Below are 24,572 nucleotides of genomic sequence, written 5' to 3'. Positions count from 1 at the left end.
AGGGTAATATTAATCTCTAATTTCTTGAATATTAGAAGAGGTTTTTTTATTTTTATTTTTTTGTTTCTCGCTCTCAAGGGTATAATGGGAAGCTGAATAATTTGAATTTAGGAAGGAAATGATAAACTAGACTTTGTAGATTGAACTATCATTGACAACTATTACAATCATCATAACTTTTGTTGTCTGCCTTTAGCAACAACACAATAAGCCTCAACAAATAATCATGCTACTATATCACAATTAATACGGATAATTTCTTTTTGGAATCATATACTAAAGTCTATTTGATTTAAGATTTCAATCTAGAAAGTAAACATCTCCGATCTACCTCCTTAAAAAAAATGACAATTAACAGAGATGAATTCATAAAGAAATGGAGAAAATTGTATAGGTAGCTGCCAATTTTCCAACGGTGAAGTTTTACCCATATCCAAATCATTAGCCTCTACTTCCACCAGTTAGAAAAAAAAAAAAAAAAGTCTTTTTTTCCCTTTTAACACTTCATAAATATTCAATAGGAAAGTTCAAATTTCCATTAGAACTTCAGTATTTCTTTCATATTGTGATACACAGCTAATCTTCAGATGTATGGTGGAGCACAATGGCATTTAACAGGAGCAGACCCCACAAGCAGATCTACTCAAAATACTTGACTAATGAACACCGAAGGATTGAATTTGAGTATAAAACAGCCATGATTTCAGGTCACATCACAACTAGAAAATGAACGAGTCAAATCACATGGAATTGAGGGTCAAGATTCACAAACTGTTCATGGTAGAAAATGAGATGGGCATTTCAGTTGACAAAAATGCCTCGCATTAACATAATTTAAAGTTAACTACAGCCCAAGCAGATGAATAATATACACAGGGGCATCCCAAAAGATAAGATAGAATCACAACTCTAGTTTAATATAAGCTTATAGCACACAGTGGAGTCACCCAATTCTATATTTACAAACAGTACCTCGTGCTCAGGACATGCCTTGGATGTTATTATGCCTCTACCAAAAACAGCTCAGCAAGTTCCCTGCTCCAGATCTGTGCATAGTTTAGCAGAAAATGGATCAGCAAGTATTAATTAAACAATAGGACCGATTCATGGAACAGGTCCACTTTTCTTCTGCTTATTGGATGCCCACAACAAAAGATTTGTTGGTGGAGATGGGCAAGAAAATTTTCTCTCACTTTCTGTTGTGAAAACTTTGAATCATCCAAGGTACTTTAAAGCATGTGAAAGGCCATCAAAAAGAAAATATGTGATGTGCATTACATTATATTTTGAAGGGGCCACTGACTCACTGAGGTAAGCTGATTTGTAGTGGTGGGTCGAACGTGACCCACTGCTCTCCTGATCTTCTTTTGGGACTGAAAACAGCCACAGGAGTTGTCAATCTTGGGACAATTCGACCGCCAGGGAAGATATCAAAGCATTTGATACAGGATCTGGTTGTTGCCTGTGATTTGAATTTGGAAGTAGAGATAGGTCCATTTTATTTTTACACAAAACCCAAAAAACAAAAGACTAAAAGACTTCTCTCTCTAACGACAGTTACTTAATTACTTTCACTAATAACACAAGCTCAACAGAGCTTTAGATCTGCCATGGTAATCTGATTTGTTAAAATGGTAGGCTTTTGGAAGTTGAACTTGATGTGAGTGACTTAAAATGCTCTGAAGGAACAAAATCTCGAGGCAAATTGGCCCTCTTCACTATTTTCCTCATGTTGTACTGCAGACTCTGTTGGACTAATTGCTTCACCGCTTTTTTCTCCACGCTCATGGAATCTTCAGATTCTTCCACACAGGTTTTGGAAGAAGATGAAGTCCCAATAATGGGCGCAGACACTGTTGCACCCAGATTCCCACCAAAACTTTCAGAAACTTGCTTCCCTTTATCGTATCTCAAGCACTCCAAAATCCTGGAAGCTCTCTTCTGAGCCAATGCGCTACCCAAGAGCGTTAATTCAAGCGAAGCAGACACAAGGCCTGCTTCTATCATCGTCTGTCTTTCACCATAAAGCTTATGTGCCATCACCATTAGAACATAGGATGCCTTTTCTTGGCACCCAGGTGAATCTGTCCAGTTTAAAACATCAACTAATATCGGGAACGCGTCTGGAACGATGCTTATGGCTCTTCTACCTTCTGGGGTTGACACCACATTGCTTAAAATAGCAAGGATCCTTTCGCTCACTTCCATGTCTCCCAACATGTTAAGAAGAAATGGGATTAAATCTGTTTCTAATATAATTGAGATATTCGATGCCGCAATTGAGAGATTGAACAGCGCTCTTAAAGCATCCTGCCGGGCCTGATTGCTAGTTTTACGGTCGGTGTTTTGCAGGAATTTTACCAAGAAAGGAATCGCACCGGACGATCCAATGACTGGCTTGTTTGAGTCCAGTGCGCTCAAGCCGAGGAAATTTGCAATTATTGCCTCTGTAACCGATGAGTTTGACGGAGTCTCTGATTTAATGAGCTTTAACATTTTGTGGACGACCCCCACTTTAACAATTGCTGCCTTGTTCCTGCAATGGGGTAGGAAAAATAATTCAGAATTTGCCGTTCTCCTAAGGTAATGGATTGTACATGGGCAAGAACTTGATACAAAAACGGTATATAAAAATGTGCAGGACCTGCAAAGAACAAATTGTAAAGTACACGCCCTCTGTTTTGGTTTTTACCCGAAGAAAGGAGTTGAGTCAATTTCCAAAAGACCGTCCATATGACTTGCCGTTTTGAACGGAAGCGAAAAATGGAAGAATTCCCCTCGAGAAATTACAAATCAGAAAAGACATTGACAGAAACAGAGATTGCAATGGAAAATGTGGGGGAAATAGAGATATATGGATTGAGTAAATCAACCGAGAAATGCATGGAGGAAACGACATGAAATAGAACAAAATGAGAGGGGAATTTTTCCAAACAGAAGAGAGAACAAAACCAACTGTGAAGAGGAAGAGAAATAAGATCGTAAAGGACTCACGCGTTGTTGCCGATTCCAAGGTTTAGCAAAGCGTAGAGCGCAGCGATCTGAATTTCTTCGTCTTCCAAATCAAGCATCGCGACGAGAGGAGGAATGGCTCCGAGCAGCGCGAGCGTGGGTCGTATCACCAAATCCTCCTTCGCCAGAAGCCTCACATTGCTGGCCGCCGCTTTCCGCCTCGCCAAATCCTCAACCTGCAAATCCCTAACCGTGCTTTTCAACTCCTCCAACGCCTCCTCCTTCTTCCTCGTCTCCACGCCATCCTCCGGTTCCACCGACTCTGCCAAATTCAGAAGATCCACGAGCTTCTCGGACTTCCCATTGGCCATTTTCTGCCTCCTCGGCGGCTCCTCAGAAGCCGATCCGCTCCCGGACGTCAGCTGATCGATACCCATCCCCTCGTCCTCGTAGCGGTGGCGGAACCGAGAGCTCCCACCGCAACTAACCGCGTCATAGATTCTCCGGCGGAATGCAGCTCCGGAAAACGCCGTACAGAATCGGAAGTGTCGTGTAGCAGCAGTGGCGCCGCCGGCAACAGCGACTGATCCGACGTTGCTAGAATGACACTTGGCCATTACCTGCATCAGATTGTTACATTGCAGTTGCAGAGACGAAGAAGAGGAAGCGGAGAGGATTTTCCATTTCAGTTTGGGAACGTCGTCTTCTTCTTCTTCCTTGGAATTCCCGCACTCACTCAACTGAAACAGAGTCTGCTCATTTTCTTTTTCTTTTACTTTTGAGTTTTTTTTTATAATAATTAACAAATATATATATAATAGTGAGATGAGAGACTCGGAGAGACGGTTTGTTTATGTTATATGTATAATATTAATATTATAGTAGTGGAGAGTTGGGACTGTGTTTGTTGGTATGGAATAAAAAACGAATTAAATAATAAATTAATCTAATTTCATTTTTTCATTTTGCAACGTGTCTACTGTCTTCTCTTCTCCTTCCTTCGCCAAGTACAAAAAGTTGTTCTTAAATCTTAATCATTTTTTCTTTGAAAATATATTTTGTAACGTGTTTATTATTATTATTTTTTCTTATTTTCTTATTTGTTTTTCTTTTCGGTTGATAAAGTAAATCTTTTAACTTCAAGTGTATCATTTTTACGCTGGAAGGTTTAAGTATGGAATTTTTGTAATCTTGTAAGTTTAAAGTTTTAAATTTTTTTTAGATTAAAAATTGGAAGGTGCCATTTATATGAACTCATATATTATTTTTTTCAGTGCAATAAATATTAAAGCGAAGGATTCAATATTGGAACCGATAAATTTATACTAAAATGGAGTTTGAAACAAGTATCTTATAAAATATATAAAATTTTAAATATCTATGTATACAAGAATATCCAAATCTATACTTTATAAGTTTAATTTTGATGGTTGATTGATATTTCAAGAAAAAATCATAATAATTTTTTATTAATAATATTGTATTTATATTAGTGATGTTTTTTTTTTTTACTTTTTTGTATAATTCATCAATATTTTTACACAATTATGAAAAATTTTGATTAATTAACTTCTTATTTCGATATCAAAGTCATAGACATAAAAGTCGAGACTATACAATAACCTTTTAGGTAATTTTTAATTTCAAATTTAGTTAAACAAATTTGTTAACCAAACATTGATAGAACCATTAATCTATTGTTTTGTCAACATATTTCGATTTATAGATATGTCATTTTACGCTACTTAACTTACCATGAACAAAATCCGACTTACTATCAATAAAATATATTTCTTCCAAATTAACATGTTTAAGTGACATGTTCAAATATATTAATCAAACAATGATTTAATTTTACGTGTATAATCTTAAGGATACATACATTTATCTTAACCAATCAAAATAGATGTTTTTATACAATCATTTAATTGAAAATTTTTAATATACGCAAAGTTGAGAATTTCAAGACACGAATCAAATTGAAAATAACATAAAACTATAAAAGATTTAAGGAGAAAAAAAACCCAGGGGGGTTCCTATAGCGTGCGGCACATTAACACCGTTCTTACCGTGCTCCACTCCTCAATCATCTGCGTGAACCCAGCCCTAGCGGGTCCCACGAAGACTTTTTTAAAATGAAGGATATTGTCCTTCGTGGGGCCCACTTGTTCGGTTGGACGGATCTGATTGGAGGATGCAGAATAAATATTTGTAATTGTAGAGGTGCATAGAGCAGGGGTGGGGTGTCAAGAGTATTTTGCCTTTTTCTTTCTTATTTTATTTTAATTTTTTTAAGGCATTTTACATTTTTGGCGTTGGTTTTTACGAGACATGGAAACGTGGATGGGGCACCCCAGAAATGCAACTCTCTGACACTGCAAAAATATGCCACTTTAAATCATAATTCATACATCACTAAATTAAATATATATATATATATATATATATATATATATTATCAATTGCTATGCCTATAGTTTCATAAACCTACCCAAATGCTAATTTTTAATAATCTTTTTTCCTACAAAATCCATCAAAATATTTTCATCAAATTTAAAGTGATCTGAAATTTTCCTAAAATTAATTTTTTAATTTATCATCAATGAAAACAGAAGTGATTTTGTCAATCACCGTAATTCTAGATAACCTAAAAGCACTTTTAAGGAGTTGGAGGAAAAATACATAATTAATGCTTTATGCTGTCGGGAGGGAAGAAATTTGTTGAAGGGTCAAAAATCTATCATCACGTGGCACAAATTCAAACCAGATCTCTAAGGAAATTCGAATAGGACGTCGGTATTCGAAAAACTGACTTCAGAGACGATTCAAACATCCACATTCAACCGTCCCATTTCCAGCTCCGTAATCCTAGGGATACACCACAATTAATGTTTGTCTGATCTTCGGGGTGTACCGTGATTACAGGAGAAGATGTTGTCGGTGATTAATACCTCACCATAAGCGCCTGCCTATAAAAAGTATGCTTAGGTTAGAGGTAAAATATTATTTTTAATTACAACCATAATACAAAATTGATATTCTAAACTCTACCCCTTAGTCTTTGTTTGGTTTATTTATAAACAAGTTGAGACGTCTCACAACGTCTATGGCCAATTCTTTTAAATTCCTTCATTTATTTATTATGAATATGAGTTGACTTTACTAGTTGTAATCGTTATTAGGGATAGGAATAATATTTTTGTTCTACCATTAATATTTTAAGTCATCTTCCGTGGACTATTTGCTTTGTCTGAGCATCAACTAATTTATATATGTTGATGGGTTATAATAAAAGAATATATAATACATTAAAATTGTGATTACTTATTATGGATATCCGGATCCGGATGTTTGTTCAATCTAAATTTATTTAGATTTGACCTTTTAAACTAAAATTTTAGATTCATGCACCAAGACAGCATGTATAGTCTATACATTATCTAAGAAAAGGATTAAAAGATATATGAAGTTAAGGTGTCTCTTCGTAAAGACAAATGTGAGCTTACACACACTTCGACTATCTCACGAAACAGCCACGTGATCATACAATATTTGATATCGAGAAATACAAATGAATTAATTCCTAAGGTAGATGACAATCATCAGATTTGAACTCATTCCCTCTCAATTTACATAGCTAGTCTCTTTGGATCAATAAATTAGCTATGATTGTTAAAATTAATAATTCTTATTGCATTGGATTAAATGAGATCAATATATAGTTCATCTCGAACCAATAAAAAAAAATTCTTCAATTAATAAAGCTGATAGAGTAATCTGCTTTCCTTTTGTTAAAAAAAAAACAAAATAAAAAAGATGTGAAAGGGTGCCGATTAAAATTTGTTACCTTACACGACTGAAAATTTGGTGTAACAAATAGCCTTTTTAATATTGAGTTTATCATTTAATTAATTCAGATTTCCAAATATTGTTCTCTTTTTAACTCTTGGAAAGTAGCACATCATATCTGCTCAACGATGACTAAATAGAACATTTTCACAAAAAAAATAAAATAAAATAAATAGTGTATTGACGTAATTTTATTAATTTATGAACCCAATAAATATAGTGCTCAAATTTAATGTGTTAAATTTATAATTCATTAAAAGAATAATAAAAATATAATGAAATGAGTCCTCATACTTCCCTTTTCAAATTTGTCATTTAACGATTCCTTTGGGTACAAAGATTTATAACAAAATGAAGACACACTTTTAGTTTCACACCTTGAGAAATTATTGTACTTTAGGTTTCTATTCTCTAAAATGTGACAAACTTAATCATGTGGTAGGTCTAAAACTAATTTTAAATGGCTGCAAATTTGGAACTTAGTTTAATATCTTAATTAATACATCCTACACAAAGATAATATAGAATTCAATGATCGAATATCAAACGTTTGAATTCTCATCCCCACATGCCGTTGAACTAAAATAAATATTAAAAATAATTGCATAAAAAAAGTGTACGTGATTTATTATCCATAATGCCATAGACAATAGAGGTGTGTTTGTGAGTGATTTTGACATGACCAAAATCACTTTTGTCGTTGTTGACTCCATTTTTTTATTCATTATATTTGGGAAATTAAAAAATTGATTTTAAGGAAGTTTAAAATCACTTTAAATTGATATTTAAGGTATCACTTAAAAGATGATTTTGGAAAATTAATTATACTTAAATATTTTTTTTTCAAAATCACTGATTCTATCCTCACTTAAAAGATGATTTTAGAAAATTAATTATACTTAAATAATTTTTTTTTTCAAAATCACTGATTCTATCCTCACTTCCAAACACACCCTAAGTTGTTTTTCTTTTATCATTTTGTCAAATTTTTAATGATACCTATTAACCATCAACTTAGCACATGCTCGTATTATAATCTAGAAGTATTAAATAAAGATATTGTTAAAAAAAAGACGTTTCTGATCAAATTTTTATTTGAATAACGATTTAGTTTTCAAACTCAGCCGGTAATGATTCAGTCTCTAAACTTTAGAAGCTAGTGATCTAGTTCATATAGTTTAATATTTGTAACGATGTAAGTTTCTAAAAAAACAAAAAAATATTGTCAAGTTGAACTTTCGATCTTTTGTTTGTGATGATTTAGCTTATAATCTAGCTTAAAAACACATTTGGTCCTAAATTATTTATTGATCTACATAAAAAAAAAAAAAAACTCTCATTACCAATTTAACAGGATTCTTTACCATATGTGCTAAATTATAACAAATTTAAAAATACAAGGATTATGTAATTTACAAAACTTTCAAGAATAAATGTGTATAAACTTTAAATTTTATTAAATGGATTAAATTATTATATATTAAAAAGTAGAAAGTAAATCATGAAAATAGCTCCACAGTTAAAGTACCCATTAATCCAAATTTTCCTTAACGAGAATAACTGGAGGGAGAGAATAAACAGTACTTAGTTGAAGAAAGAAAAAAAAAAAAAAAAAGAAAAACAGAACATTATAAAAGGATAGTGAATTATTAACATTCCGTTGTTTGGATTTGGAGTTGGCAATGATTAGAATGCTTTTTTCGCAAAATGACCTGTAAGCCATTTGCTAAAAAGCCTATAACTTTTTTTTTTTCTAATTTAAATTTCTTAACAGTCTCTAACGGTTGCTTTCATGAACGCAGCCTTTACTCAAAAATCAAATAAAAGAGAGTTTGAAGGGTCAAAGTACTCGTGAAATAAGTGATTTTAGCCGACGTATTTTTTAGCTAACTTTCAAGTGTTTCTCCGGCCACGCCAATTTTCTTTTCTCGATTTCTAATTTTGAATGGAAAATACTTTTAATCACGACAAAGATATTTTGATTGAGCACTCTCAAAATAAAAATTGTGTTGTTTTCTTACATTTGAATTGTTGTTGATTCGAGCATAATTCAACTAAGCAAAATTATCTAGAAGTTGGAAGTTCAAATTCTCCCATGTCGTTGAGCTAAAAAATATTTACATTAAAATGCCACGATATATATATTTTTTTATTTCAATGAGGTTCGATAGTAAATTTTATTGGCATCAAAATGCACGTGCTATACTCGATCCGAGGCAATACATAGGCCTATACCCATAGATTTGACTTAGGGCACTTGGCCCACGAGTTAGATCCTGAGAGTCGTACTTGATGGCTAGGCCTTCCGAGCTTAGGTGATATGGGCCGATTTGCTAAATTTTTCATTCATAGATTGAGGTTTTATTTTACCAATAATTAATTAGTTTGATTTTATTGCAATTAATTTGAAAAATGTCAAGTTTCTCAATACCAAAAAATAAAAATAAAAGACAGCAAACAAAGAACGGAACTACTACTAATTCTTTTTAGTTATTATTATTATTATTTAGTTATTTTAAGCCAACTAATATAATTGCATTAAGCTGGGCTCAAACACAAACCATTCAGTGGGCCGAATTTGGGCTTGCCGATCTTCATGGGCCCAAATTGCTTCACATCAGAGAGTTTGTTGCGGGAATATTACTCGATAATACCATATACTCGCTGCACAATTGATTCGCCGAAAATATTTATATATTAAATGGAAAAATATAAATTTTAAACTGCAAATACAAATATATCATCTTAAAAAAGATTATGAAAAACTTTTACAATTGTTGATGGATTTAGATAATTGTTAGAAGAATAAGCAATGAAAAAATTTGCAAATCTTCTTGCTACAATTTAAATTACTTTTTTCTAAATTATTATTCCTGTGGTACTCAATTTTTATTATATCATATTTAGATTTTCATTGTCGATGAAATATATCCATATAAATCTCATCTTATGACGAAACATATTAATAACTCATTTATCCATTAATTGATTTTTTATAAAGATTAAATATACATTGTATTTTAGGTTTCTTCTCCTCCAACTTCATCAATCTCATGCTCATTTCTAATTATCATTTTTAATTATATGGGGTAGGGAGATTCAAACTGATGAGCTCTTGATTAGAGAGATGGACCAAATGCAGTTAAACTGAATTTGTATTTGTTAGAAGTTGTGTATTGGTAGTTTGTTTAATTGATGGAGAAAAAAGTCAATCGATGATCATATTTTTAATTAGATTTAATTTCGATCTCTACAATTTAAAATAAGACATCTTCCACAATAGTGTTATTTGCTTTATGTGAGGTTATATATATATTGACAATTTATGTGAGGCTATATTGATTAAAAGCCTAACCACAATTTAATTAGTTGCGATATATTTAGTAACCTCGTTGTATGTTCAAATATTAATTGTTTTTTACTTTTTTTTTATTTATATGCGATATTTCAATTCAAATATAAGGAGTAAGGATTTGAAATTCTAGCTTATCAATGAGCGACTTGGTGTGTTCAAGAGTATGTCGGTATTAGTCTGACGTCGAAACTGACCTTATTTAAGGTCTGTGTCGATCGACCAACCGATCAGTTTCGACACAAGTCAATGTGTCTTTCTTTCCCTCCAAATGTCTAAAAACATACAAATTATTTTCAAGTTATTGACCTACACGACCACTAAAAGAGACTAGAGAAGGCTAGGGGAGAGAGAGGCAAGACTCGAGAGATCAGAGAAAAAGAAACCCTGAAAAGACGGCAAAACAATTGAGCGAAACCCTAGACAACTACACATACATACATATTAACTTTATGCATAATATTCTATTGGTTTTCCTTCAATTCAAGAGAATCGATTAACCCCGACCATTCTGCCTCTAAATCAATCGACCAACTTCGATTCGAGTGTTTCGATTGGTCAGTTTGATATTTCAACCATTCTTATGCATTCTAAATTTGACTAGTCGAATATGCTCTAGTCAACTTTTCATTACGGTGATTTCTATACAACTAACAGTAATGCTATATTTAAAATTTCAAAAGTAAAAATGAAAATCATTGATCAAGATATAGAGACAAGTGCAACTTTCCCTTTATTCAAGTAAATCAAATTGTTTGGAAACTTTTAAGAAAATGACTTTCTTTCCTTTTCCCCATTAAGTTCACGTGACAAAATGCTTCACGGATGTATTTCAATAATAAAATAAACGTTTCAAGAAATATTTATTTTTAATTTAAAAAATACTAACTTCGGAAACAAAAGAGCATATTTATTTTGATAAAATGAACTTTCATGGAGAGAAAATTGCTACAGGACAGTATAGATTAAGAAATTTTCTCTTCAGCATTTCGCAAAAGTGAGAGATGAAAGTTTTTGGTCCAAGCAATAGAATTACAAAATTGAAGAGACCATGTTTTACCAAGAGATATGCATTCCATTATTCTCCCTGTGAACATGCAAGAAAGAGCAAATTTCAAGGTTGAGGGTTGCTAATTGAATGTCGTGGAGCACAACATGTTCGGTCCCAAAAGTTAAGTTTACATTAGAGTTTGAATAAACGTTTTGATTTCATATTTTATGTATTGATTTATTTTTTAATACAGCAAACCTGGAGATGGAGAATTCAACTTCAGATCTCTAAGAAATAGGAAAGGTATTGAATTAAATGTGAAATTTACTAGCATTCTCTAACAAACCGAAAGAATATTGTTATATAAAATCATAATTGTTTCATATTCGCACGTGTGTATGCACACGTCCTTTTTCTTTGTTCTTTTCCCATTAAACGTCATTCCTGGTGGCTGGTCGAATAATTTTGGAACGACATGTCGGTAATCGTCCATTTCTGTCTTCTGCGTAATCAACCTTCTTTTCCCTTCCTCATCGTATTCGTAGGGCAGGGCAATGAAACACGAGAAGAAACGACATTGCCACGTCGACAAGTAGCAGAATTTTATTGGTCTCTGTCCTTATTAATATTATTGATAAAATGCCAGCATCCGAAATTGACTTGACCTTATTAAAAAGGTAACGGAAATTTTATTAACTTTTTTTTTTAATTTATAAATTGATTTTTTCATTTTGATGTTTAGTTTAATAACATCCTGGAGTGTGAATTAGAATATCTGATATTTGGGTCAAACATATATGACTTAATTTTAAAACAATTCAATCATATTTGAGATGACAAAAACACTTAAAATGTTTCAAAACAATCAATACTCCAAATTATCATGTTTGATAATGATTTATGAATGTTTTTTGAAGAACTTAAAATGTTTTTGTGGTAAATCATTTGTAGAGCGTTGTTAGCTCAAATGTTGATAAGGAGAGTATTTAAAAATACTTTTAAAAGTGTATACATCAAAGTGATTTGTCAATAAACACTTATTATTACAGTATTTGTTATCAAAATATTTATGCTAAGATCACTTGTTTTAAAAGCGCTACCAAACCTGAATCTGTGGCATATTTTGGAATGCTTTTAGAATAGTGAGTTTAGTAAAGGATATTCAATGACAATTGATTTTGTGAAAGTAATTTTTATATAATTATTTTTAACATTCGGTTACACATATTTTTAAGTGATTTTCATGTAATTAAAAGGATTGACGATCACTCATACAGATTTTGGATTCACTTATGAATTATTGTCAAATATGTCTATGTTAAAATAGAAGTGATTTCGACACTAATGAAGTGATTCTAGTCATGCAAAAATCACTCCCAAACATATCTTAAATCAAACCATTCTTAATCGACGAGAAAAATAAAAATTTTCAAATAAAGTTCTCACATCTCCACAAATTTTCACCCTCCAAACAATGTCATAATAATGCATCACCATGCACTTAATATAAAACCATCTATAATTAGTTCTCTCTTTAGTCGACAAAATTTTATATTCTAATTGTGTAGGTATATATTTAAACGTAAGATGAATTGTTATTACGTTATTTGAGCATAACTAAATATAGATAAGATATCAAATTGTCTTCTTAGAAGTCAAGTGTTCGAACTATTGTCTCTACACTTTCATTATACTAAAAAATTGAAAGATAAAATAGTCGATTTGAACAAGTCCTTAGGTAATTAGACATTAATATCTCTCTATTATAGTTGAAATCGTATCCCTCCACTTTAAATGTAAGATAAGATAAAAAAATGGACAACCAGATTGAATTTGCCTAGAGATACAAAGTTAGCGTAGATCTGTCGTATTAATAGAAGCCATCCACCTAGATATAGAGTATGAAGGATTGTTTGCGATGCATCTGTATCTCATGTTTAGAGAGAATTCACATTTTTTTTCATAAAGAAATAAAAATAAGAGTAGAAATAAGGGGCTATCCCCCTTCTTTCTAACAAAACTTACTTCTCAATGGAAACCAACACTATTTTTTTTAATTTAAGAAAGTAATTATAAGTTATTATTATTTTTAAATATATGATTATGAATATAATTTGTGTTAGTCTGACAAGGTCAATCTCAATATATATATTTACAACTTAATTAATTCAGGTATATGAAGTTAGTTGATTGGGACTATGTTCATTATTGACTATATTTTTACACTACGATGACATGTGGTAGATTGACCCACCAAATTAATATCAAATTATTTAAAACAAGAGATTATAGTTATTTTATTAAATGTTTTTGGATTGGCATATGACATGTCAACTTTCATATAAAGAAAGAAGGAGAGAATAAATTAAAGTCATGTGATGGTCCGGTGCAAACTAACTTAAATAATACATCTACTCAAATTAAAAAAATAATAATAATAAATAAATAATACACCATTGGAATAACGTGGCCAAGACTCGTTTATGTCTTTATTGTTTGATTTATTTGTGTGTTGAATTTAGTAATTGAAAATTCTATTAAAATTTTAAATTATTTAAGTTATAGGCGTTAATTTGATATTATATTTTTTATAGGGGTATTTACTACTACAATGTTGTCAAAATATTGACATATGACAAGCAATTAATCTATCTCGCATTTAAGGGTACAAGTTAAAATAGAAAACAATTAAATTGAACGTCATAAATCAAATTTGTTTGGTACTTAAAATCATCTACTTTGGTCCATTAAACCAAAATTTTGAGTAGATTCATGCTCGTATTCATAAAAGAGGCCGAGTAGATGATCATAAATTTTGATAATAAAATATGATGAACATATTTAAATACGAGTGAGTCAATTAAAATATGTAATAAAACATAAATGTATCAACATATTTTAAGAATATTTTAAACATCTTAAGGAGTTTGTTAAATTTCACATGATCAAGTGGCCTATTTGAAAGGGGAAAAAAGTGATGATGTGGTTATAACAAAAATGGAAATAAAGCTAAAAATGCAAAGAAATATATTTTCCTGTTTGAAAAATAAGTTTATTGATACTATTTTCACATATATATTTTTTTTTTGTTTTACCACCTGCTCCTCAAAAATATAAAATAAATTAGTTTAAAGAATCTTGTATTTTACTTTTAAAATTCAAGAAATTGTGAATTTTTTTTAAGAACATAAAACATAAAAATAAAATCATTTCTGTTTCCGAAAAATCCAGTAAGGCGAGAACAAGTTGAATAATGGGCGAGCTGAAAAGGAAAATCTACAAGTAAAAAAAAAGAGCATTCCACCACTCAAGTTAGTACACAACTTAAATCTTTAGGTCGGTTTGAGACAAAATTGCATACCTAATTGAGTGAAGCGATGATCTTTCCATAGGGATTAGGGTGGAATCTCCCCGTCGAGAGAATTACGGCAAGGATCAGGAAGACAATCTCGACAACTATTTATTCCACTTAAATCCTTCTCAAATATTCATGGGAGCAGTTGAGTCCTCAGTTCGAGCGAGACGAACTAAAGATTTCCTTCATTCGCATGAGGTTCTAAGTTACATGTGGCGAAATCTGTAGGTCGATACCTTGAGGTTGGTGGCCGACCGCTCCTGATCCACGTAGCATGTTGTGATTTTTTCCTCCAAACATTATTATGCTAGAAATTATAATATATCATGTATACATTTAACCACGACTACGAGTTGAAGTAGGAGTAAAGTAAAATGGAATTGAGGGACGCCAATATTGAAGTTGAAAAATAGGTCACGTTAGGGGGAACGCGAAAACGGCATCGTATAGACGAAAACGGCGTCGTATAGAGATGGTAAGTGTAAACGTCACTTTCCTTTCCCCCTGCGCTCGACGGTCCTGGAGCAATTTTTAGGGGAGGGTCTTTGGCCGAGCTTCTCAAATCTTTTTGTGTGCTCCTCCGCCTCTCCTCCGTTGACCTACACGCTTCGCTTCGAAACGGAGCTCAAATTTCCACCACTTCCCGCTTCTGGATCTGTGATTTTCAGGCTCCAATTTTTGATTTTCAAGGTCAGATCAGATCAGATCCCACATCCCTCTTCTTTGCTCGAATCACTTCATCCTCTAGGGTTCTCTCCGCACCTTACTCCCTTTCTCTGCTTCTTCCTTTACTTAAACCCTTTCTTTGCTTCCTTTCTTCCAGATCTACTCCGATTCCTGTTCGCTCGCTGCTTTCTTGACGACCCACCATCAGGTTCTTGAGATCTCAACGCCCCTTCTCCGTTTCTTTTTCCTTTTTCACTTTCGCCTTCGAGTTCAAGTTGGAGGGATGTCGATTTTACCCAAAGGCGATTCGATTCAAATCCGTGAGGTGTGGAACGACAATTTGGAGGAGGAGTTCGCACTTATCCGGGAAATTGTTGACGAGTTTAATTACATAGCCATGGATACCGAGTTTCCCGGCGTGGTGCTTCGCCCTGTGGGTGCCTTCAAGAATATCAACGACTACAACTATCAGACTCTCAAGGATAATGTTGATATGTTGAAGTTGATTCAATTGGGTCTTACGTTCTCTGATGAGAATGGAAACCTCCCGACTTGTGGAACCGATAAGTTTTGCATTTGGCAGTTCAATTTCCGCGAGTTCAACGTTAGTGAAGATATTTTTGCGAGTGATTCGATTGAGCTTCTGCGCCAGTGTGGTATTGATTTTAAGAAGAACAATGAAGAGGGTATTGATGTTAATCGCTTTGGTGAGCTTCTAATGTCTTCTGGGGTTGTGTTAAACGATGGTGTTAACTGGGTCACGTTCCACAGTGGGTATGATTTTGGTTACTTGCTCAAATTGCTGACTTGCCGAACCTTGCCAGACACACAGGCGGGATTTTTTGATTTGATCAACATCTATTTTCCCATGGTTTATGATATCAAGCATTTGATGAAGTTTTGCAACAGCCTCCATGGTGGGCTGAACAAGCTTGCAGAGTTATTAGAAGTGGAGAGGATTGGAGTTTGTCATCAAGCAGGATCAGACAGTCTGCTTACTGCTTGTACTTTTAGGAAGTTGAGGGATACCTTTTTCAATGGATCTACGAAAAAATACGCAGGTGTTTTGTATGGTCTTGGTGTTGAAAGTGGACAGCGTACTAATTGAAGAGAATTACTAAGTATTTGTAGAAGTGTGAGACTTTTAGTTACTTTGTACAATTTGGCTAAAGCATTGATGATTGTAACTGTTTTCCGTTTTCCTGCTCTGTAATAGAAACCTCCACTGTTTTTTGCAGCTTGTGGTTTCTTGTAAATTATGGCAGTTAGTGTTTCAATAAAAATCTTAATGACGTTTCTTTGAAGGAGTTCTCACTTGTTTTCTGAGCTTATGTTGCTACTTATTCTCTTCAGTTTATCCCCTAAGGTACTTGGATTGATACATTGTTGGCAATGGAACATATTTCTCTTACAAATGGCTTTCTGATGTGAGTTCCTAAAGTCTTTCAACTTTTTCCTCCTGGCCTATTGATGTGACTATTTAGCTTTGTCCCCGTCGATGCCAGTACAATAGACACTGACAATAGTTGGAGTAGATTGGAATCTGATAGGAACCATCAGCCTGTCTCGCTCTTATAGTTAGATCAGTTTTCTGTCATATTGGATACTTATTTGTTCTCTCTGGTTTTAAGTATTTGTTTGTATCTGATGGTTGAGCAAGGCCCTGTGTATACACCAATTGCTTTGTGGTGGTAGATTGCCTTGCTTCAAATCACTTATTGCCTTCCTCGACCAATAGAACATTTGCAGAGTTCAGAGGTAAACTGTTCTTTACCTTGCCTAATCTTACCATATGGTATGACATTGGTTAAATGCTATTTTTTTGATTTACTCATGCAGGAAACCAGACGAGACGATCCTTGGCTCAGTAAATCAGGACGGAATGTAAGTTTCTTGGAGATTTTACACCCCTGTTAACTTTTCTTCATGTAACTCAAGTTTCTGTTTCTCTAATCCGGGGCGTTGGTTGATCTGTAGCTGTTACCACCAACAGGGCTGACCCATGTTATCAATGCCAAATTAGATCGAATCCTCTGCATCTGCATCTCAGGTGAGGGCACTTTATGAGCTTCATTTTGAAATTCCCACTTTGTAAGTAACCATATTTGATGAGATTCAATGCATTTGCTGCAACTTTGTACACAAGTTTCATCTGTCAAATCTCAACAATTTTATTCAGTTTTGACTTTTAACCAGTTCCCCATTTTTCCCAAACAAATACCAGAAATTTCTGCTGTTGTGATGTTAAAACGCTGAGATCTGAGCAAATATACATCTAAACCCATTCAAACCTGCCCTGTCTTTGGTATTTTCAGACATAGCCTGAGCCTAAGCAAGTTCAGAAATGGGAATTTGAGAAGCTAGATGACAGCAGCCAAACTGGACTTCATGATCCATTGTTTAATCTCTTGTAAGCTGCAACCCTGAGCTGTATATAGTTTTCAGTGATTTTGTATAAACTTTTCACCCCCCCTGGATTTGATATATATGTTGTTATTGGTCATTATTGTTGGATCCACATTTTATGGTGATTTGATGATATGAAATATTGGGTGGCTTCCTATTCTGAAAAATAATTGTACCTAATCTTTTGTTAGAGAGAGTGGCACAGAAATGGGCTGCACATGCATATGCCTACTAATCATATGACTACACAATAGATTTAAGAAAAAGTATTGAGCTGAACCTTTCTCTTTCTTTCTTTATTGCCTTCACAACCAAAATCAGCACATTATATTCTCCCTAATGCCCAGGAATTTTCACTTGAGTCGACAGCCCGTGGATAATCAATTATGTGTTTTCAATTTGTTTGAGAAATACCCTCTTTTTGAATCTTTAATGAAGTTGAATTGGATGTGAACTAAACCCAAAAGAAGTCGCCTAAGGTTTTAAATCAATTTAGGGTATTTGCTTGTTATATTTAGTGGCTAATCATTGTTTTTGAAGTGATTATATCTAAATCATGGGCCCCAACTTACCTCTCTTAGTATATTACTTGTGCTTAGCCTTCAATGGTTATTCCCTTTTTAGTTTTCCAATTTTTTTTATTTTAAATTTAAGTATTTTCTTTGCCCTTTGAAAATTTCTTTTTTTAGTTTTCAAAAATTGGATTTGAATTTAAAAACATTTAGAAACAGTAGATAACAAAATAGTGGAGCACGTGTGAAAGTTGTATTTACAAGTTTAATTTTTGAAAACAAAAAATCAAAAAAATAAAATGGTTATCAGGTCTTATTTATTCATTTATAAATTTTATAACCGACTTAAATTTACTTTCAGTTTTTTTCAGAAGTACTGATGCAAATACAGTACTTTTAGTGAGGGGACTTTTTATTAATTCAAGAGAAAATACACCTAAACCCATCTCTTTTGAGACATGATTCATCCTAAATTAAAATTAGTTACAACCTTATTTTAAGTTTTTTTTTTAATTATCTTTTTTTCAGAAAAAAAAATCTTATCCTTTTAACCATAGATTTGCAGATATAGTCCAAAGTAAAACATGTAAATAAGTAGTTATAATGAATATAGTCAATCGACATATATTTAGATTAATTCGTAAATGTTGTTATGTTATAACGAATAATATCTACGTCAATATCACTTCAAATAGAACATATTGATTATCATTATGAAAATCAATACATATCTCTTTTTTTTTCATATGGGCTTTACGGACCAACATGAATTCTGGATTTTTCATAAAGCCCAAAGTTAAAGTTTGCAACCCAATTGACATTTTATGGGCTTTTATGCATAGAAGTGGAAGCCCAATTTTAACTCTTTGGCACCTAAAGCAAACCGGACCCAGTCAATTATAATCTTTTCATTTATATAAATTAATTCTTCAAATTAATGGCATTGTTTTCTTAATAAAATTAATTGAATTTTAAAATTTCTCCGAACTCTTACATCTTTAGTCTTTACAACAACAGAAAAGGATATTTTCTACTTCTTTTTTCCTCTTTAATTTTTTTTCCTTTTGTTTTCCTCGTAAATTTTTATCCATCTCAGCGGGTCTATTCTGCACTCTCCCAGCAGTATTCGTTTGTCTGAACATTAGGATGGGACGTCATCTTTCACACTTTTCACGTAGTTGCTGTGTTACTAACGTGTGAGTCAAGGGGGTTTCCGCGGATGATTCTATAATTGCTCTTATATGAAGTTTGTAACTTCATAAAAGTTATAGAATGTTTTAAATAGCAATTTAGACAGTTGTGTATTTAAAAATATTTTGTTTAACTTTAATACCGATTTTCACTAATAGATCATTTTAATTGAAAAAAACACATGGAAAAAAAAAGAGAGAATGAAAATTATTTAAGTCGAAGTCTAGGCCCCAATCCATAAAGCTTAATTGCATTCTGGGGTGTAAATATAATTTTAGAGAAAAGATAAATCATAAATAGAAAAACAAATGAGAGAGAAAAATAATATATATGGCTTGTAAATTGTTTATAATTTTGGAACATAGTGATAAAACTCGTTTGGTAATGTTTTTATTTTTTTGTTTTATTTTCTAACTTTGAGAAACATAGGTATGGTACCGGATTATATTTATTATTTCTTATTTTTTATAAAAAATATTTTAAAATTGTGTATACATTTTGGAAACAATTAAATTAAATTAATTGTTTTTACCGTATTTCTAGTTTTTTTCCCTTCTAAAACATAGATAAAAACATCAATTTATAATTTTCTACCTTAAAATGCATAAAACTCTAATAAATTGAATATAACATACAAATTCTGAATGTTAATTTGGTGTTTTAATTTTCATACACAACTTTTATATTTCTTAAATAAAAAATTTAGAGAACAATAAACTGATTATCTTTTCTTTTAAATAAAAAAGGAAAGAATAACAAACAAAAAACAATTAACAAACACAATTATATTTTAATATAAACGTCATCAAACGAGCCTTATTAGTATCTTCATCAAAATAGTTATCATGATATTTTAAAGTATATTCATACAACTTTGTTTCAAAATAAATATTACTATCCAACAAGTTCAATACCCAAATATTTATACATTTAAATATCGAGCTTCCAAACATGTCAGATATCTAAATTCTTCAATTTCGAGGGTGTGATAGAAAGATGATTCCACGCCACAGATTTTTAAAATAATTGTGCTTGAAGGGATCATTCTATGGTTATGAAAAAATACTTCTAAAATATTTTTAATAAAAGTTGTGGTAGAAAGTTTACATTATCTTTTCAACATTCCTTATACTTTTTGTGGATGCCAAAGAGAATATTATTTTCTTAAAAATCAATATCATTTAGAAAAAATATAACTTATATAGTAAATATGAAGATTTTCTAACCAATCTAACCATTAAATTATACTCAAGGTAGACATCAAAATTTAAGATGATTAAATATATAAATGTAAAAAAAAAATCAATATCATAAATTGAATTATATTATAATATAAAACATACTTGCTCCCTATCAACAAAGACCAAATTTTGTTCTCACCACCACTATAAAATTGATAGTTGATTATTATTTTTTATTAAATATCTCAATTTATATTTATCTTGTTTAATCGTGGAATATTTAATGATGGCGAGTACTAGGAGCCAAATATCTTACTTATAACTTTATTGTAGATATGGTACTTGAATTTGAGTTAATAAACATTTTCGTGAGTGAGGACAAATAGGTAAATATCTCATGCTAATAACAAAATTTTGAATTCATGAAACCAATCCTCTTAATATTTGTTTTCTCAAACAAAGGAAAAAAAAAACAATCCTCTTAATATCTGCAGTTTGTGCAAAATTTATGATAATATATAATTTTGTGTACAATTAAATAGATTAAGTGATGTTAAATTGAATTTTATGTTATATTTGAATTTATGTATTTTAATTTTTAACTGACATAATATTTTGAATCTTGTCGAATGGTAATTGACATATGTTTCTGACAAGGAGATCATGAGTTTGAATGTCCACTCCTATTAATTGTACTGATTTTTTTTAATCTTAATTTGTTCGTGCCAATTAATTCTACTACTTTTTAGAATGAAATATGAAAATTTCAACTTCATTTTTTTTAACTGAAAAAAGAAATAAACAACTCGGCACCTTCTCTAGTATCAAATCAAATTAACCAACACAAATCCATACCATTTTCACCATCAAAAGCAAGCCAGAAAAGTAACGAAACAACTATCCAATAATTTTATAGAAATGCTATACATACAAAAAAGAACATATTTTATTTTATTTTTAGCTGTTTCGATTCGTTTGTTTGAACAGATTTGATAAAAAGGACAAAGTTGTAATGATCCATTAAATTGAAAATTGAAATGAATCAACAAATATATGTTAAAAAAAATAAAAAATAAAAAGGAAAATCGAGGGATAAAGATAAAGGCAAACGTGTGAACGGCGTCGTGTTGGGGGGATGGAGGGCAAAACGGCGTCGTGTGGATGAAGATGTCTTTTCTCTCCTGTGTCTCCGTTCTGGAGGAATTTTTAGGGAGGGTCTTAGCGGAGCTCTCAAACTTTTTTGTGTGCTCCTTCGCCTCTCCTTCCTTAACCTAGACGCTTCGTTTCGACGAAGCACAAAAATCACTACTTCCTGGTTCAAGATCTCTGAATTTCACGCTTCAAATTTTTGAATTTCAAGGTCAGATTTCTTTACCCACGTCTTCTTTTTCCCCTCTAGGGTTCTATCGTCACCTCACTCGATTTCTCTGGTTATTGCTTCACTTGGGGTTTATTTTGGTCCAAATCTTCTAGATCTACGGGGATTCATTTGAGGTCCTTATTCCCTCGTCAGGTTTTGAGGGGCGAAGGTTTTTCACGAATCTTCGCGTAGGGTTCTTCCGTTTTTTTTTTTTTTTCTCGTTTTGTTTTCTTCTGGGTTCGTTCTGTTGCTTGAGTTAGCGTTGAAGAGATGTCGATTTTACCGAAAGGTGAGTCGATTCATATCCGTGAGGTTTGGGACCATAATTTGGAGGAGGAGTTTGCTCTATTACGTGAAATCGTCGACCAATTTAACTACATAGCGATGGACACCGAGTTCCCCGGCGTGGTGCTTCGCCCTGTGGGTGCGTTTAAGAATATCAATGAATATAACTATCAAACTCTCAAGGACAACGTCGACATGTTGAAGTTGATTCAATTGGGTCTTACGTTTTCTGATGAGAATGGTAATCTTCCAACGTGTGGAACGGATAAGTTTTGCATATGGCAGTTCAATTTCCGCGAATTCAACATCAGTGAAGATATTTTTGCGAGTGATTCTATTGAGCTTCTGCGCCAGTGTGGTATTGATTTTAAGAAGAACAATGAAGAGGGTATCGATGTCAATCGATTTGCTGAGCTTCTAATGTCTTCTGGGATTGTGTTGAACGATACCGTTAACTGGGTGACGTTCCATAGTGGGTATGATTTCGGTTACTTGCTGAAATTGCTGACTTGTCGAAGCTTACCAGACACACAGGCAGGATTTTTTGATTTGATCAATATGTATTTCCCAATGGTTTATGATATCAAGCATTTGATGAAGTTTTGCAATAGTTTTCATGGTGGGCTGAACAAGCTTGCAGAGTTATTAGAAGTGGAGAGGATTGGAGTTTGCCATCAAGCAGGATCAGATAGCCTTCTTACTGCCTGTACTTTCAGAAAGTTAAGGGATACATTTTTCAATGGATCGACACAGAAATACGCAGGTGTTTTATATGGTCTTGGTGTTGAGAATGGACAGAGTATCAATTGAGAGACTTACCAAGTATTTGTAGTGCTGTGGAATTTGGCTAAAACATTGATGGTTGTAATTGTTTTTCTTGTAAATTATGGCAGTTAGTATTTCAATAAAATCTTAAGGACGTTCTTTGAATTAGTTAACTTGTTTTGTTAGCTCTTAATATTCCTTTCTATTCATTGAAAATGTTACACACAAAAGATACATGGATGGATACATTGGTGGCAATAGAGAACATATTTCCTTAAAAGCCGTGTGGCTCGGTGATATGATTTACAAGGTCCTTCAATTTTCTTCTCCTGACCTATTGATGTGATTATCTATCCCTTGTACCTGTCAATTCCATTATATTTATACTAAACACTGACAATAGTTGGATCAGCCTGATAAAACCATTGTCCTTCCTCACTCTATAGTCAGAATCCTTGTTTAAATATTTTTGTTGAGGAAAGCGGGTTTTAAACTTGATCCTCCTGTTGTATGTTGTCTTGTAGTAAAGAGCTGTTTTCTTTCTCTACCTATATGTATCTTACTCTTTCCAGTATCGTGGAGAATGAGATCCTATTGAACATTCCCTGAGTTTGTGGCCATACGTGTTTTGGAGGCTTCCCTGTAGCTATTTATATGCAACTGCTGGTGTATTTGAGCAGAGTTTAGAGGTAAACAGTTCTTTACCTGGTCTAATCTTTTGAAACAAGTTAACATTGGTTAAATTATTGGTTAAATTATCCCTTTTGTTTGTATTTGTGCACGAAAATGAGACATTGTTGGCTTGCGAAATCAGGACCGAATGCAAGGGTCTAAGAGGTTTTGACCTGTTTATTTTTCTTCAGGTACCTCAACTTTCATTTCCTCTAAGTTCACGGTGTTGCTTGATCTGTAGTTGTTACAAACTTGACATGGCTGACCCTAATTATCAATCCAAAACTCGCTCATCCTATCCTCTTCTCGCCTGGTGAGAATTCTCTACATTTTATTTTGAAATTCTCACGTGGTAGTTGATAGCAATATTTTATGGGATTCAATGCATGTGCTACAATTTTGAGGATTCGAGCATCTCTTTCTGATTGTCACATGTTTCTGTTTGTCAAATTCAAAAAGTTTTATTCAACCTTTTGATTTCTAACCATTTTGTCCACTGTTAGATGGAAATAAAAGTATGAAAGTAGAAGGGTCTTTCAAACAAGTACTTTGAGATCTGAGTGCAAAGAGACATCTAACCCGTTTCATTCTTGGAGGCTGCCATTCAGTAGAAAGCTTGGACCTACGCAAGTTGAAACCGAGAGAGGGTTTAGAATTGGGAATTTTGGTGAAATGGAGGGGTCATTTTCATAAGCTCGATCAGTTATGTCTAATGTTCTCTTGCGCTAAGGGAGCTTGAGATGTAGTTTGATTTTCCTATTAAGTGGGGCCAGTTGGCGTACTTTGCTCGAGCTCTTCTGGCGCATTAGCTATTGGCCCCAACCCACTTTATCCTACAAACCATACTTGATATAAAAGACATTTTATGATATAGGCTTGAAAAAGGCAATAAGAAAAGAATAGTGATTGGTTTTGGAGCCTCTTGGTGCGAATGTTAAAGAAAATCTTATTGGAAGTGACTTTCGTGTGAGGGCAATCATCATAGTATCAAGAAAGCCAACTTCCTAGCCTTTCTCCATCGCCAGCTTGAACTGA

At 32.9% G+C, this 24,572-nt stretch overlaps 3 protein-coding genes and 1 long non-coding RNA gene across 5 annotated transcripts; 3 read left to right on the top strand and 1 right to left on the bottom strand.

Moving 5' to 3' along the window:
• Nucleotides 1-720: 720 nt before the first annotated feature.
• Nucleotides 721-3,794, bottom strand: LOC111005057 (U-box domain-containing protein 45). Of its 2 annotated transcripts, none has more exons than XM_022276413.2 (3): nucleotides 2,995-3,794; nucleotides 1,279-2,536; nucleotides 721-1,046 (listed from the first exon to the last, which is right to left on the bottom strand). In XM_022276413.2, exons 1-2 carry the CDS (start codon nucleotides 3,576-3,578, stop codon nucleotides 1,627-1,629), a joined length of 1,494 nt encoding a protein of 497 aa, XP_022132105.1. In that variant the 5' UTR covers nucleotides 3,579-3,794; the 3' UTR covers nucleotides 721-1,046; nucleotides 1,279-1,626. The 2 variants fall into 2 exon arrangements, with proteins under 2 accessions (XP_022132105.1, XP_022132106.1); XM_022276414.2 differs by having other exon boundaries at nucleotides 1,308-2,536.
• An 11,233-nt stretch (nucleotides 3,795-15,027) lies between these two features.
• LOC111005192 (putative CCR4-associated factor 1 homolog 7) lies at nucleotides 15,028-16,469 on the top strand. The gene is made up of 2 exons (XM_022276616.2): nucleotides 15,028-15,189; nucleotides 15,323-16,469. The coding sequence occupies exon 2, from the start codon at nucleotides 15,449-15,451 to the stop codon at nucleotides 16,271-16,273; it is 825 nt and encodes a 274-aa protein (XP_022132308.1). The 5' UTR covers nucleotides 15,028-15,189; nucleotides 15,323-15,448; the 3' UTR covers nucleotides 16,274-16,469.
• Nucleotides 16,470-16,911: 442 nt separating this feature from the next.
• Nucleotides 16,912-17,741, top strand: LOC111005039 (uncharacterized). Its single transcript, XR_002600700.2, has 3 exons — nucleotides 16,912-17,049; nucleotides 17,143-17,215; nucleotides 17,481-17,741. It is a non-coding gene; the product is annotated as an uncharacterized LOC111005039 (long non-coding RNA).
• Nucleotides 17,742-21,587: 3,846 nt separating this feature from the next.
• On the top strand, nucleotides 21,588-23,033 carry LOC111005098 (putative CCR4-associated factor 1 homolog 7). Its single transcript, XM_022276484.2, has one exon. It carries the CDS (start codon nucleotides 22,086-22,088, stop codon nucleotides 22,908-22,910), a length of 825 nt encoding a protein of 274 aa, XP_022132176.1. The 5' UTR covers nucleotides 21,588-22,085; the 3' UTR covers nucleotides 22,911-23,033.
• Nucleotides 23,034-24,572: the final 1,539 nt, after the last annotated feature.

The sequence above is a fragment of the Momordica charantia genome (genome assembly GCF_013281855.1).
Source record: "Momordica charantia cultivar OHB3-1 chromosome 8 unlocalized genomic scaffold, Mcharantia_2.0 BLBB01000008.1, whole genome shotgun sequence".
NCBI lineage: Eukaryota > Viridiplantae > Streptophyta > Magnoliopsida > Cucurbitales > Cucurbitaceae > Momordica > Momordica charantia.
Note: the sequence above shows the minus strand (reverse complement) of the source record. Positions and strands in the feature narration are given on the sequence as shown.

Coding starts and splice junctions, on each gene's coding strand:
- LOC111005057 (XM_022276413.2), bottom strand. CDS start 3,578: ATGCAGGTAATGGCCAAGTGTCATTCTAGCAACGTCGGATCAGTCGCT. Junction 2,537..2,994: donor CTTGGAATCGGCAACAACGC/GTGAGTCCTTTA, acceptor ACCCCATTGCAG/GAACAAGGCAGCAATTGTTA.
- LOC111005192 (XM_022276616.2), top strand. CDS start 15,449: ATGTCGATTTTACCCAAAGGCGATTCGATTCAAATCCGTGAGGTGTGG.
- LOC111005098 (XM_022276484.2), top strand. CDS start 22,086: ATGTCGATTTTACCGAAAGGTGAGTCGATTCATATCCGTGAGGTTTGG.